The 15,666-nt window shown below is 35.3% G+C and overlaps 1 protein-coding gene across 1 annotated transcript; it reads right to left on the bottom strand.

The window, feature by feature from the left end:
* Window positions 1-3,122: 3,122 nt before the first annotated feature.
* tnfsf18 (TNF superfamily member 18) lies at window positions 3,123-9,383 on the bottom strand. Its single transcript, XM_019126147.2, has 3 exons — window positions 8,561-9,383; window positions 6,616-6,679; window positions 3,123-6,103 (listed from the first exon to the last, which is right to left on the bottom strand). The coding sequence occupies exons 1-3, from the start codon at window positions 8,750-8,752 to the stop codon at window positions 5,748-5,750; spliced, it is 612 nt and encodes a 203-aa protein (XP_018981692.1). The 5' UTR covers window positions 8,753-9,383; the 3' UTR covers window positions 3,123-5,747.
* Window positions 9,384-15,666: the final 6,283 nt, after the last annotated feature.

The raw sequence follows: 15,666 nt of genomic DNA, 5'->3' as shown, positions 1-15,666 counted from the left end.
GGGACACTTTTTGTAAGCGAAGAAAACAAAAATAACGACTTTATTCAACAATTCCTTTGTCAACAGTCTCCTCTGTGTCTCTCCATATCACCGTATGCTGCTTATGCTCTTCTGTGTCATCCGCGCCACAAGGATGCGCTGTTTTCTTTCAAATCAAAGCTAAATACACATAGAAACAGTGCATCCTTGTGGCGCAAATGATAAAGAAGAGCATACAGAAGAGGAGTATCCCTTTAATCTGATAATCAGATGCATGAAAGTAGAGTTTGTTGCTTTAGCAAACACACATCAGGGATATTTTCTTTCAGAATCACCAGTCGTTGATGGAGAGGAAAAGTTAAATATCATCCTTTTTATTTTATGAAAATAAATTGATCTCGCGCTCATAGACATGCCAGGCTATATCTGCAGCTAAGCTGAATAAAAAGCAGAATGAACTGATGAAACCTTAAGACAAAAAAACACAATTAATAAATAAAATTTATGAGTAGTGCAGTGTTAATTGACATAATTTATTACAGTACAGAAACTATAAAGCATATTTCTAACTTATGCTGTGCAGAAAATTTAAATAATTGTTTGTAGTAAAACAATCATTAATATTGCCATTAGGAAAAGAAATATAGATTACAAATGATTGATTATTGTCCAGCAGTGTATTTGATTTCTTACAGCAAATTTAAAGTAATAGATAAGAATATAATTCCTTGTAAAAAATAAAAATAATAATAACTATGATAATACATACATACATAAAATTATTGTATTTGACATTTCTGTCACTTCTGAAATGATGGCTATGCCACTGGTGTGACAAAATGTTAGCCTATGCGTAATACTTCTAAAGCTCTTTTTTAAAATCTTGGCTTACATAAATTTATACATATGCCATGTCATGCTATAACATCATCAAACTATCATCTAATAATGGAAAAAAGTGTTTTTTTCTTCTGCCCCCTGACTAAGCATTTAAAGAATTTAGGGGAAGCATTTAAATAATCCTTTGAATGCACTTAAAGAATGCAAAATCAAATCGTTATAATTGAATCAAATCAAATTTAATTGTGAATCGAATCGAATCGTTCTAAATTTGCAAAAATCGTTCTTGAATCGAATCGAAAACCTATGAATTGTGAATCGAATCGCTGTCTACCCAAAGATTCACAGCCCTATTAATTAACCAATCATTATTGTCTCATTGTTTTTATTGCATTTAAGTCATTTTTAAAGTGTGTTTTCGCTTAGGTCTGTTTTTATTACAAGAAAAAAATAAAAGATATATGTGTGTGTGTGTGTATAAATATATATATATATATATATATTATCTGAATATGTCTTTGTAAATTATTATTTGAAGTAACAAAACCCATTGTTAATTTGTGATTACCATGGCTACAAGATGATTTTTGGGTTTAGACCTATTCGTAGTAAAACCATGGCTAATTTTTGTTACGGAACATGGAAACTCAGAGAGAATATTAGATGCGTTGGTGGTGATAAAATTATTACCGACAATAAAACACGTTATTAACCTTAACAGTCAAAAAGGTTTCACAGGATTATGAATGTACTTGAAACTGAAAGTGATGCACAGGCTTCATCTTCCTTTTATTTTAATTTTTCTCGGCACCCGATTGCTGATGTGTTTTCCCGGGCGTAGTTGTCCATCAGTCAGCCCCAAACATGGCCTACTGCCTACTGCGTTCACCTTAAAATGCTAATATTAATATAGAAGGAAAGTATTTTTTTGAGCAACTGGGATGGTGCCCCCCTGGGAGTTGGTGCCCTGTGCAAACTGTGTGCTCTGCCTATATGGAGCGGCGGTACTACACACGCAGCAAAGTTTCAGAAGTAACATATATCCCCAACCAAAACCCCCACCCATCCCGCCATGGAAATTCTCACTCCAAGTTGAACTCATAGGTTGGCAGCCCTGTTAAGTTCATGTTTATATGGTTGTCAGTGGGATGATGTGTAGGCTTGTTATTAAAAATCTGTTGGATATTGACTACATATCTTAAATATGTTTGAGCTTTAATAAGATTTCCTTAAGGAAAAGGCAAGAATGAGCATGCTGTTCTCCACCTTTTTCTGCTATGGTTCACCTGCTGAATACATTTTGCTGTGTCCTGGTTGGACAATGTGTCATAATTTTATTATTATTATTTTTATTATTTTATGTGCACATTGCTGACGTTTTTTTTGCAGAGATGTTACATGTATGTATGGCCTATATTTGGATTGATGCCAAGAGTTTAGTACAGTGTATTTGTATGCATAGTCTGGACGATTTTTTGATTGTTCCTGGTTAGGAAGAGTCTGGTGTTTGAGAACTGTGGCTAGTTTTCATACAAGAGGTTGGATGATTCATCTGCTATCAGCCAACTTCAGCTATGGACAGTGTTTGGACATTGATGTACTACAGCTGAGACTTTCGTACACATCAACTTTCACATGACAAAATCCTACAATCTTACAATTCTTTGTCTGCTTTCCTGTTTTTTTTTTTTTTGTACTTTTGTATATTTACATTTTTGGCCATATGTTGCTGTATTAACCTGAATTTAATGTTTTCTATTTTGTTTTTAATAAATCCATTGATTTGAAATCCCTTTGACTACTGTACATTTTTGACAATATAGACATTAGTTATGTGGTGACTGCATCCATTTCAGATGTATAATAACCTCAAAAGTATTTAAAGTGAAACAGTGTGTTGTTATAGATCAGTTCCTGGAGATCTACCTTCCTACAGAGTTCAGTTCCAACTCTGATTAAACAAACCTGTCTGTAATTATCAAGTGCTCCTTCAGATCCTAATTAGTTGGTTCAGGTGTGTTGATCAGGACCAGGTTGGGCACCCCTGCTTTAGATTTATAGTGAGGGCTGCCCGTGCAGGGCCAACATTAAGGGGCCAACGTTTTGCCAATGAGCAAAATCTCAGAGCTGGGGGCCCTTAGGCTAGCCCTAAGTGAGCCCGTAAAGGGCCAGTGCAGGCTTGTTTGCAGGGATGTGTAAAGGTGTAGGTCCTAATTAACTCATAAGGGGTTCCTCGAAAGCAGCAAATGAGATGTACTGAGTGACGTTATGGTTGACGCACCCTTTCACTTTCTTTTCAAAAAGAGGGTCCCGCTATTGAGTCATCAAAACATGATGTCACAGTAACAGAATGATGACACTAGTTTCAAGATCTATGAGATGCATCACAAGACCATAACACAAGGCTCAGAGTCAACCAAATAGATTAGTTTCACTTTAGTGCCAGGTTAAGATTAAATTAGATTCAAACTTGAGATGATTATTGAACAAATGTCAGTGTTGAAACCCACAGCTAACTAGACTAGCTAACAGCTAAGATGTTTGCTGATGGATTAATGGAAATGAGTCACTGCTGTGAAGTTGTGTTTCTGCCCCCTCACTCCCACCTCTATGGAAAGTCTTATCATTATCGGTCTTGTTCTTGTAAGCATATCAGGCAGTCTACCACCAGTATAAATGAGTCATCACAAAAACAATTAAAACAAGACAAAGAAATGCACAAGACATTGGCAGAAAGTATGTATTGTTTATTCCAATGATTGCCTTACACTGTATAAGCTTTTTGCCAGTTATACTTATATCATACAATCAGACCTACAAAAATTGAGTAACTTTATTTGAAACGAGACCTTAGGACAATAATATAACAAAACATCAATTCATCCATATTTAGTGATCCCAAAAAGTGACTTGGGTCATATTTTACAATGTCATAAGTCAGTACAATGTCATTAGATCCTGATTTCCAGATAGAGGTCTGTGGAGAAGATATATATAAAGGATATACATGAAATGTTCTTCTAATAATTTTCATGCCATTTCTCATTATTTGATTGTCCACAAATGTCTAACTAATGACCTCATAAGCATCTTATGATGTAATAATTTTAGTTTAAATGTTGTTTTTGTTATCAATAGAACATATAGCTTTTTATATCAGATCGTGAGGTTGGCTGAGAATCTTAGATGTAGGTCCTTAACCCTCTACATTAAATAATCTTTTGAACCAGTGGCATCTGCAAACAAAGGAAGCTAGAGATTTTCTCAACTACTTTCACTTTTCTGAGCAATTTGTGAAATGACTTTTAACCAGCTGGAGTCAAGATAGTTTTAGTGGATGCATGAAGTCAGCTCTTCACACAAGGTTCGGAGTATCTTAAAGTGTTGTTCAGTACATTAGCATGATCCAGTAACATCTCACTGTCATAAAGTGTCATTTTTTCTTCATTCTCAAAGTCTTCATTTTGAATTGTATGTATGTTCTAAAACAGCATACTATTGTTTTATAATCAGCAAATAAGTTATTTCTGTGAAATGTTTCGCTTGAACAGACTCAGTTTGATATTTGTTCTCTAGTCTAAACCAATGACTTTCAAAGACATTTAAGTACCCTAAAAACAATTTTGCTGACTCATAATCAACAGCCATAAATACAGATAAATATGACAAAATAAGAAATAAAGAACAAACAAGAAAACACACATACACGTGATATTGACAATTATAAATACACTTTCAGTGGCTTGCCACTCTTAATATACCACCTGACCAATGACATCATTGTTGGTGAAAACTTGGAAATAGCATAGTAGCATACTCTGCCACATTAAAGATGGAAATTTTGTTGTCACTAACTAACCCTCAAGTTGTTCCAAAACTTTATGAGTTTCTTTCTTCTAAGTGAACGCAACAGAAGATATTTTTAAAGAATGTGGGTAACCAAACAATTAGTATGGAAGAAAATACCATGAAGTCAATGGGGACCAGCAACCCACTCAAAATATCTCAAAAAAACTCATACAGGTTTGGAACAACTTGAGGGTGAGTAAATAATGAAAGAATATTCATTTTTGGTTGAACTGCCATTTGTAGTACTTGTAGTATGCAAGTCTGCCATTCTGAATTCAGGCTTAGTTTTTTGCTTTGTTGAAGGGAGGTATTCTGATACTCTCCTTTGTGTGCACGTGACCCTTTGCTAAGTCCCCACCTTTGCTGCAACTAACAGCTGTCGCTGATCTGCCATTTGAGACCAACTCTTGCTATTTTCTACATTTATCGTGGTTTTGTGTTTGCCTAGTTTAAAAAAAATTATAATAATATCCGGATATACTGTTGTTGAGGAGCTTATTAAAATAGTGACACAAGATACCAAAAGAGAAAACAAGCGGTATTTATTGCCTTTTCTCATTAAATAAATCTTGATATGTTCATACTGCAGAAATGATGTGTTGATCACAATTTAGCATTAGTAAGGAGACCTAAATGAATGCTAAATGAATGTTACTAACTTAATCTCATTTAATTTTCTATTGACTCAGGTGATGTAGTGTGGACTAAGGAACTCACAATACCAAAGTGAGAGTGTTTTAGAAACATTTGGAGCAGTTCAGGGCCTTAGCAAAGGGTCAGTTTCACACAAATACATATACATACATGTGTGTATATATAAAGTGCGTCAATAGGGTGCCAATTTTACATTGGTAACATTCAGGATTCGGCCACACATGGACATTCAGTGACACTTCATCCATTGAGTGGGGAAAAGGTTAAAAATAGTGCAATAAAGGCAGAGAGCTTTGGAGATTAAAAAAAAAAAAAAACTAACATTTCGTACACTGCCTTCAGTGTACTTCAAAATCCTGCAGATTAGTGCGGAGTGAGTCCACATTCAGTACTGTCACAAATCCATTTCAGTCTTTGATCTAGATTCAGGTTGAACTAAGCTTGATCACACCCAGGTAGGTTTCTGTGTGAGAGGTCTGGATTTTGGCTTCCGGATGGCAGGTCACATGTAGAGTATCGTTGCTATCCAGGGGAATACCATTAGCCATGAAGATAGTTGAGAGTTTTGATCCATTGATTAGACCTTTTAAAATCACTTGTCGTTTTTCTGATTGCACAGTGATTGTATGGTTTTCTTTCTCCTGAGGGTGAAGGGTAACCTGCAGGTACAGGAAATATTGGCCATCCTTTTTCACCATCAAGCTTTCCTTTTCCTTTCCCTCAATGAAATCAGGACGCACTGTTTTCCACTTAAGTAACTTCACCTTGTCTGAGTCTTTCCCTGTGAACAGAAAGACAGAAAAGTCATGCTAAAAATATATCAAATAACTGCTGTTCTTTTGAAAGTTCAATTCATCAAAGAAATCTCAAAACAAAAAAAAAAGTATCACAGTTTCTACAAAACTGTTTTCAATAATAATAAGAAATGATCCTTGAGCAGCAAATCAGCTTATTAGAATGATTTCTGAAGGATCATGTCACTGAAATCTGGAGTAATGATGCTGAAAATCCAGCTTTTTAAAACATATAACAAATGCAGCCTTGGTAAGCATAAGAGGCTTCTTTCTGAAAACAAAACAATTGTACTGACCCTAAACTTTTGAAAGGTATTGTATATTTAAATCAAACAAACTTTGGTGTATTTCTGTACTATATTGTGCTATATTTCTTATATTTTGTTGTATAATGAAAAGACATTGATAAGTGTCCAAATAGTTTTTGTAGCTACTTTACAAACTGAAGACACATAAGGTGAACTCTTTAAACTCTAAAAGGTTCAAAATGCTGACTTACAGTCTGGTGAAAATACCATTAGAGTAGTTTCTTTGATGTCAGCTTGGTTGACGTATCCCAGATTCTGTTGGAGAAGAAAGAAATAGGTAATATCAAGGCCTTTTTCAATCTTTCACACATTGTCTATAGCAAAATATAGTCCAAATATAATTAAAATAAGGACTTTGAATGCATTGCCTGAAATTTTAACAAAGTTGTAAAAACCTTGAGCATTAAGCATTTGTATAGCACAAAACACTTCACAAATAAGTAGATAAGGTATTCAGAATTTTCTAAAGTATCCTCAATGCAATCACTAGAGCACTGCCAAGAGGTTAATAGTATGTTATCCATTGCATTCCAGTCCAACTGACACAACACAGTTATTTTTTTTTTAAATGTATGTAAAAGGTACAACTGTGCAATATGCAGTGCTTCTGATGTCAGACAAACAAAACGAAAAACATTATCAGGGAAAAGGAGGGGTGGCAGAGTGGCATTTCCCCTCAGTGGAATGATGTCATGATGTGTTCTTCTGCTGCTCTGCGGTTGCTGGTTTGTTTTTACCAGTCCAATACGTCTACATCTACTTTTTTTCATGTGTGTGGAAAAAAAAGCATTTAAAGAGAAAGTATAGTTTCAGACCTAAACCAATTTCGTTTTCAAACATCAGAATCAGGTTCTCATATCTTATAGGTGTTACTTTTGAATTAAATCACCAGTTAACATTTTTAAAACAGTCACATTCTAATCTTCTGAAAATTACCCCAAAATATAATTTCTTTATGTTTTTTGACTGAGCACAACTAGAATAGTAGTTCAATGATATGCATGTGACAAAACTGTGACTCAAAATAGATGGTAAAGTGGAATTGCATCAGATGCTGATCTGTATCAATAGAGAGTTTCATTTCTTATTTTCTATTGTGCTGAATTGTTCAGTGCAGAAGCTGGACGTGTTTTGTTATGTTCATGTGGGAACAATAGATTCGACCTTCCAACTGGCATGAGATCATGGCTACACTGTTCAGATAAACAAAAGCATCTTCTGTAAAGTCAGATCGCGCCACTGTTCTGGAAATAGAGGTGATGATTGATAGTGATATCTGCAATATTGATACTGAGTTTCCACTTTAGCACCAAATGAGCTGTTTCCTTACTGTATACAAATGACTCACTGTATTGTGTGGTCATTGCATGGTTACTTATTGTAAAAGTACAGATCTTTTTATACACACTTTTACTCTTAAGAAAAATGGTTCTTTAAGGAAATGTTCACTGAAAGGTTCCTTGAGGAATCCAAAACTGTTCTTCAATTGAATCACTACGAAACCCCCTATTGGAACATGTATATTTAGAGAGTAGTTACTAAAATTCAAATAGCTATATGTCGCTATTTACAGTAGGGTGCAAAATAGCATCTGTAAATAAATTATATTTTAATTTATATTAATTTGAGCTTATATATTTCAGTCTGTCTTGTCTGTAAATATAAGTGTGCTGTGATCACACATATCTGCGGTCTTGAGTCAGCAACCGCTGTGGTCTGACTATATCCCACCAATATACAGATACGCAATACACAACAGAACCTGACACAATGTTACCAGTTCACACAATACAATACCAGTTTGTACACACTTCCCTGAGTTTCTCTTAATTTTCATTTCATTTTTTGACTGTACATGAAGTTCACAGAGCTGCAGCCTAAACTAATTGTTTTGCCCAATAAAGATTCCAAAAGTGGGTTTTCCCAGCGATGCCATAGAAGAACCATTTTGGGTTCCTCAAACAACCTTTCAGATAACCATTTTTCTTAGTGCAAATAACATTTTAATACTCTAAACTATCCGTTTTCCACTATAAAGAGCCAGTGGAAAGGTTCCATGGATGTTCCTCATGGAGCCATCAATGCCAGTAAAGAACCTTCATTTTTAAGAGTGTAGATTACAGATCTCAACCATACCTGTAGTTTACTAGGAGGTGACGATTCTCTGTGGATGAAGTGGAGAGCTGTTAATGTTCCCAAGCCTACAGTGAGCAGGGTAGCCCAAACAAGCAATCCCCGGAACAGTCTGCTCTGATGGGCCAAAGCACCATGACCACCCCCACCCCTGTCACCCATTTTACCACTGCAGTACTCGGCAGATAGAGACATGATCCCCGACAGCCTCAGTGCAGGTCAAGTGTGAGAGACGAGTGAGCAAACTGAACTGAAAACTCTGGTGAGTTTGCGAAGCCTGGGATTGATGATGTAGAATGAGTGTGGCCTCCACCTCTCGTCTTCTGGTTGGCCCGTAGACAAACCTCAGAATGTGTCAAGCTTCCTGTATAATGGCTTGGTGATTGTGTAAGTTTGTTAGAGTTCCTGCTTAGAGTTGCTCAGCATGTGACAGGTCCTGGTTGTCAACTGGAGGGAAGCAGGTGTCACAGTCCCTTTAATAGACTCCTGGGAGTTTTTATGCTACAAAACTCTCCCATTCTGGAGAACACATGTGATGCACTACATGAGACCTGTATTAAAGCAAGTTTAGGTTTTTCTTGCCGTAACTTGTTCAGTGGCCAAAGTGAGCTTGTTCAGACATGTTCAGAACATAAAGAAGGAGCCCTGTATTGTGGTAGGCACCACATTTACCACACTGCTTTAGACCAGTACTAAATTGAATGTGCCATGCTTTTTTTTTTTTTTTTTGCATATGTTGTTATTCTGATTAAACATGTTCTGACATGTGATAAAAACAGGATGCTTATCCGTCAAAGTGTCTGTATAGATAACTTAGATATCCATATACAGTTAATAAGACATTGTAGAAAATGTGAATGGATGAAACATAAAAACATGTCCAAGTTGTATTAAACAATGAATAACAATACATTTTTTTAAAGGTTTTTGACAGAAGTCTCTTATGCTCACCAAGGCTGCATTTATTTTATCAAAAATACAGTAAAAATTGTAACAGTTTGAAATAGTCTTACAATTTAAAATAACTGTTTTCTGTTATATTTCAAAATATAATTTATTCCTGTGATGCAAAGCTGAATTTTCGGCATCATTAATACAATCTTCAGTGTCACATGAACCTTCGTAAACCATTCTAATAAGCTGATTTGCTGCTCACAAAACATTTCTTATTAATTTCAGTGTTGAACGGTTGTGCTATTTACTATTTTCCAGGATATCACGATACATTTTTTGAGAATTATTTGATAAATAGAAAGTAAAAAAAACCCTAAAGAAACAAAACAGCATTTATACTGTCACGTCAAAGGACTGCCCTGTGTTCAGTGTCTTGTTCTCCCCACCATCTCCCCACCACCAACCATCTCCTCCCTTTTTAAGTTTGATTGTTCATTGATTTCAGGTGTGTCCCATTACGTTCCAGGTGTATTTAAGCTCTGTGTTTCCTGAGTCCTGCGTCTGGTATTGTTTGTCTATCCCCTGCTATGTGTGTGTTCCTTGGATAAATAAAGACTTTAGTTGGAAATGCTCCTATGTTTCCTCACTCCAACACAGTAGCACCATTGTGACAGAATATCGGACCCAAAAAAGGAAGTGGTGCCCCTGTTTTATTTCCTGTTTTTGGAAAAGACTTTTGGTTTTGTTGTTTCTCCCCACAGCTATGGAGATAGCTGCTTGATTTGCCGCCCTAGCCCTCTGTAGAGCTTGGTCCGAGTGCCATGGTCAGGCCTCCTGAACTGTCTGCTCCGCCATGGGACCCAGATCTGGTACCGCCTTGGAGGCGTCCCGTCAAAGCATGTCCTGAGGGACCTCCAAGGCGCCCACCCTCCAATCCTCGATGTCACGTCCAAGGACTGTCCTGTGTTTCGTGTCTTGTTTTGCTCCCCATGTGTTTTACACACTTTCTCCCATGTTTTGATTGTTCATTTATTTCAATTGTTTCCCATTATGTTCCATGTGTATTTAAGCCCTGTCTTTCCTGTGTCCAGTATTGTTCGTCTATCCCCTGCTACGTGTGTGTTCCTTGGATAAATAAATACTTTAGTTGTAAATGCTCCTACATCTCCTCGCTCCAACACAGTAGCAGCATCGTGACATATACAGTACATGCCATTATAAATGTATTTACTTTAACTTTTCATCATTTTAATATGTTGAAAAAGCAATTCTTAACAATTATGAAAAAAAATAATAATAATAATAATTCTCTCTGACACCAAACTTTTGAAAGTGTAAAATGAGCTAGGTATATTCTAGACAGATCTTGGGATATCCACTCTTATATGGTCATGTACAAAGCTATCTCCACTTGCACTATTGGCTATTGATTATGTGTCAAGACTTTCACAAATAGTATTTTATTTAAAAAATATAATAATAAAAGAAAAAGAAAACGCTCATGTAACCTGTATAGGCAATTACACATACAACGATATGACCCAATTGTAGTTTTCCCGTATGTGACCCAGAATCATGCAGAAAGCCTGAATATGAAAATAAATGGGAAATGATTAGTAACAAAGAATAATTAGCTTCCCTATAAATAATTTTATTTGGAAGAATCTTTGCAAATTTTGTGATGTCATCATGAATAATCACGCAAACAAACCAAAATATTTTAAATAAATATACAAACATACAATTCAGTAGCAGAAAATGAAGTGTGTGTGTGTTTTGTATATGTTGACTGTCATGTTGTGTACATAATGTGAGCTCCAGTCTGTGGTCTACCTGTGAAAGTTTAATACCACACATGCTCTGTATGAATGACTCTTGCTATTTGTCATCAGCCAGATAAAGTGCTTCATGACACCTGCAGAAAAATAATAAACTAATAAACCACAAAGTGAGAAATGATGAAATATCCACATTTTCTAAAGCCACAAGAGATTTTCTCAGCTTTTAAGGCCCTGGGTGCGATAATAAATCAGTGAAGAAGAAAATCAAAAGAGGAACCTCGCTGTGCAGATGTGTTTGACTGAGAGGAACCGAAAGTCACGGAGCAACATTTCAAAGATTAGGTCATCTATCTGTGGCTAGTGAAGTTGGTGACTGGTCACTCTTGTGGGTGGATCCTATGCCTCACCAGAGGAAGTTCAGAGCATCAAAAAAAAAAATAAAAAATAAAAAATAAAATAAATAAATACATAAAAAATGAATACACCTGAGATGTGTGGGGACGTGATGGGAAAGTTATGTATGGTGAACATGGTCGCATGTGTCTGTGACTGACATTTCTCTCTCCTATTCAATTTCCATCCTATTCCAACTGACCATGTTATTACAACTAATACGCTTATGAACTAAGCTGCAAAGGTCCAAAAAGTGTAGCGATGCCATAGAGGAACCATTTTAAGTGGAAAAGTTCCCTGGATGGTAAAGATTATTCTTCATGGAACAAAAGATGCCAATTAAGAACCATAATTTTTAAGAGTGTACCGGTGTATCACTACTTTGAAAGGCTTTCAGTGGAACATCTAAAGATGCTGTATATTAAGTGAAATAAAGCCCATGGGGGATTTTGAAGGTGAGACACTGTACAATGTCAAAGTGTGACATTAATCCAGCTCAGGAATGGGATTGAATCTTTTAACAAGTATCACATATTCCCTTGTTAAAACATCCCTTTACATATCATTTTCATGTACACACACACACACGCACGCACGCACGCACGCACACACACACACACACACATACATCGGTGAATACAGCAAAATAAATCCATTGTACCCTTTTTTTTTTCTTTTTTTTTTTTTTGAGAGTGAGATCGAAAACATACAGCCTACAGGATACTGGCCAACAACAGTCCAGGAATAGTCTGACAGTCTAAAAGATGTGAAACTACAATAATATAAAAGTGTGGAAAACTCAAAACACAAGAGAATCACCCAAAATGTGTGTAGACTCAGAATTCATGTCCAAACAAAAGTAATAATTTCAGATTATTTAACAAACATAATGCTAATAAGACATACCATTTTTCTGTGTACTGGGAACTTCTGACACCAAGACAAACCCATGTGTGTGCGTCTCATTTTGATTCTCAAACAAATGGTTGTTTGTCTCCACCTATAGGTCTTAAAAGGTTTCTACACATTATGTGATGTTCTGGGTGTGCATTGAGGGTTCACAGAAACAGCCATCACTGGAATAGAAGTGACTGTCTAGATGAGCTCCATAAAAAAGGTCAGTTGATCCCCAACACAAAGTTGTTGATTTTGTGGGAGAAAACAGCACGTCTTTCCATTTTGTTTGAATATTAAACAAAGACACCTTACACTTGGAACACTTTTTTGCTTTTTACATTACCACACAAAAACTAAAGTAAAAACATGGATTTTTTCTTTCATGTGATTTTTTTTAATCTATAAAACAATATATATATATATATATATATATATATATATATATATATATATATATATATATATATATATATATATATATATATATTATATATATTTAAAAGACATTTATTTTATTTGTCTATAAAAAACATTTTTTACACTTAGTTCATAAAGACAAGAATTATTTTTGTTCTAATTGTACCCATGTCAGCTACAGTTAAACACAGTACACTAGTGGAGTAACTACTTTAATAAATATAATTAAACAAAAAAAAACTTAACTGACTCTTAAAAGATCTTAAAAAGATTTTTTTTTATTTCAGCTCTTTCTTTTGCACCAGTTCTTTATTATAATTAGCCGAATATCTATTATATTCAGATGTTCTGCTATTCAATAGCCCACAGTTCTTGGGTAAATCAATTAACAATTAAGATTAAGTACTATTAATATTAAACACTTAAAAATGCAACACAGGAAATAGCATTCCCTCAGTCTGTAAGTGAGCAACTCACTCAATGAGAAAAAAACTCAAGATGGTTGTGGACATCACAGACACTCGCAGATCTTCAGCGTTTATTTTTTGGTGTGATTGGGGCTTGAGATTGCACAGACTCTGTTGAATCGGATGGAAAATGTCATTGTTAAAACACTCACCAGATGGCAATATTTCCCAATTCTCCAAAGTTCACCAGACCTGCAGATAACTGAAAATCTCCCACAAATGTCAAGAAGCCTCTACAGAGAGGCCCAAAACCCATCTAGTAGGTTACTTTATGTGTGCCATGTGACTTTTTACATGAAATACTAGCCTATGTTATTGTAATCGATGGTCACTGTGAAAGGAGTGTAAAGGATAAGGTCTGACAGGTTTTCTTCAAGGCCTCCATTTAATGAAAAGGGGAAAAAAGCTCAGCTGATCAGTGCTTCAGAATTAGTTGGAGTTGAAAGACAGAAAGAGGCAGCATTTGCCGGTTTCATGAGAAAGGAGCAGGAAGAGAGGAAGAAGGAGAAAGACTGTGACTCAATTGCTATTGGGCTGCCTAGCTACAGTAGATGGCATTTCTACAATGCGCTAGAAAACAGTTTATGTGCTTCAACTAAGCTGCATTAATAGAACAATACACACATATGGGGACTCAAAGATTTTTGCATGAGGACAAAAAATGTGAATATGAGGACATTAACCATGAACAAATACACACTCAGCTTTTGTAACAGCCCAGCAAATGTTTGTCTGCAAGATGTCTGTTAAAGCTCGCTTCATCTGGATGCATCTGCTGTGAACAAACATCTGATAGACATCTCTAAGATTTCCATACATTCTAAATCATAAACATCTTAAAGACATCTTCTAAATGTCTATATGACATTTGCTAGAAACGTCTTATAGACTTATTGCAGATGAGAAAACACTCAAAAAAATACGTCTTGCATATGCAAATGCAGATGTCAAATATATGTCTCTGTGATGTACGTGTGCTATCAGGTTCATATTTATCACGTGGATTCGAGGTGTTGACCAGCTGCTTGTTATGAAGGTGACTTCTGTGTGAGCTCATACATAGATACTACTGACAATGAACCTTTACACATGTCTGGGTTTCTCAGAAGTCGCCATAGTTGGTTAAACTTCTATAGCGGTGAATGGGAGACTATATATATATATATATATATACTGTTTTCACATGTGATTACGCTTTCACATGTGACCAACAATTAAACAACAAATCTAAAATATCATAATGAAATATTATCAAAATATTCAACTGATGGAGGTGAGTTGACACATCTGATGATGGTGACGAAAACCTGAATTTGTAGTCATTTTAACTGTCAAATTCATTGAATCAATCAATTACTGTATTAAAACAAACACAACAAACAGTGAGTATGTTATTGTTTATAAAGCTTTTATACAAGAGTTACATTTAAGTATTTTGATATATCATTGAAACACAAAATCTAATCGATCTAAATATTTGATCTAAATATTTCAAATAGTTTCCCCAGAAATTGAAAGATGGTGTTGACATATCATGGTTGTGACACAGGAAATAGTAACATTAAGATTTAAAATATTCTAAAACCATAAAACTTACCAGAGTCTATCTGACACTGATGTACTCTGCAGAGGTGGATTGTGGCAAGGGGGTCATTTAGAGTGACAGCTACCCCTGATATACCCTGATTTTATTACATTTTAATAAATGTCTGATGGTGTTAACAATAAGGGGGGACACAACTTTGAAACCTTATGAAAACAAGCATGTGTCACTTAAAACAACATTGCTTTGATATGAAATATTATTAAGTGTTGATTTTGATGAAACAAGCTCTTTTTTCATAATTAAAAAAACATTGTTATCCATTTTATAGCATATGAGTGATTGAACCCTGCTCTGTGGACACACTGTTTTAGATGTAGTGAGAAGACAAGTGTAATAGATTTCACATAATAATAAAATTAAATTGAAGCGGATAATTGTGTTAAATACATTCTATTAATAATCCCCCATAACATTTACAATTGAAAATATTTTTATTTTTAAACCAAATAGCAGTTACATTTGCTGGATAAACTAGTTGATGCAAAGGTACAAGAAGTACAGTTTTATAAGTGTACATTTTTTTTAAATAAGAAAATAAAATTGCAGGAAGACTGTTGCCACACATCATCAGATTTTCCCGCGAAATTTTGTTCTCTCATTTCGAATGTGCCCTCCGAAGGTCACATTCGTCATAAACAGTGTTGCCAGATGTAC

The sequence above is a fragment of the Cyprinus carpio genome, chromosome A3 (assembly GCF_018340385.1).
Source record: "Cyprinus carpio isolate SPL01 chromosome A3, ASM1834038v1, whole genome shotgun sequence".
Lineage (NCBI taxonomy): Eukaryota > Metazoa > Chordata > Actinopteri > Cypriniformes > Cyprinidae > Cyprinus > Cyprinus carpio.
This window is presented reverse-complemented; position numbering and strand designations above follow the sequence as displayed.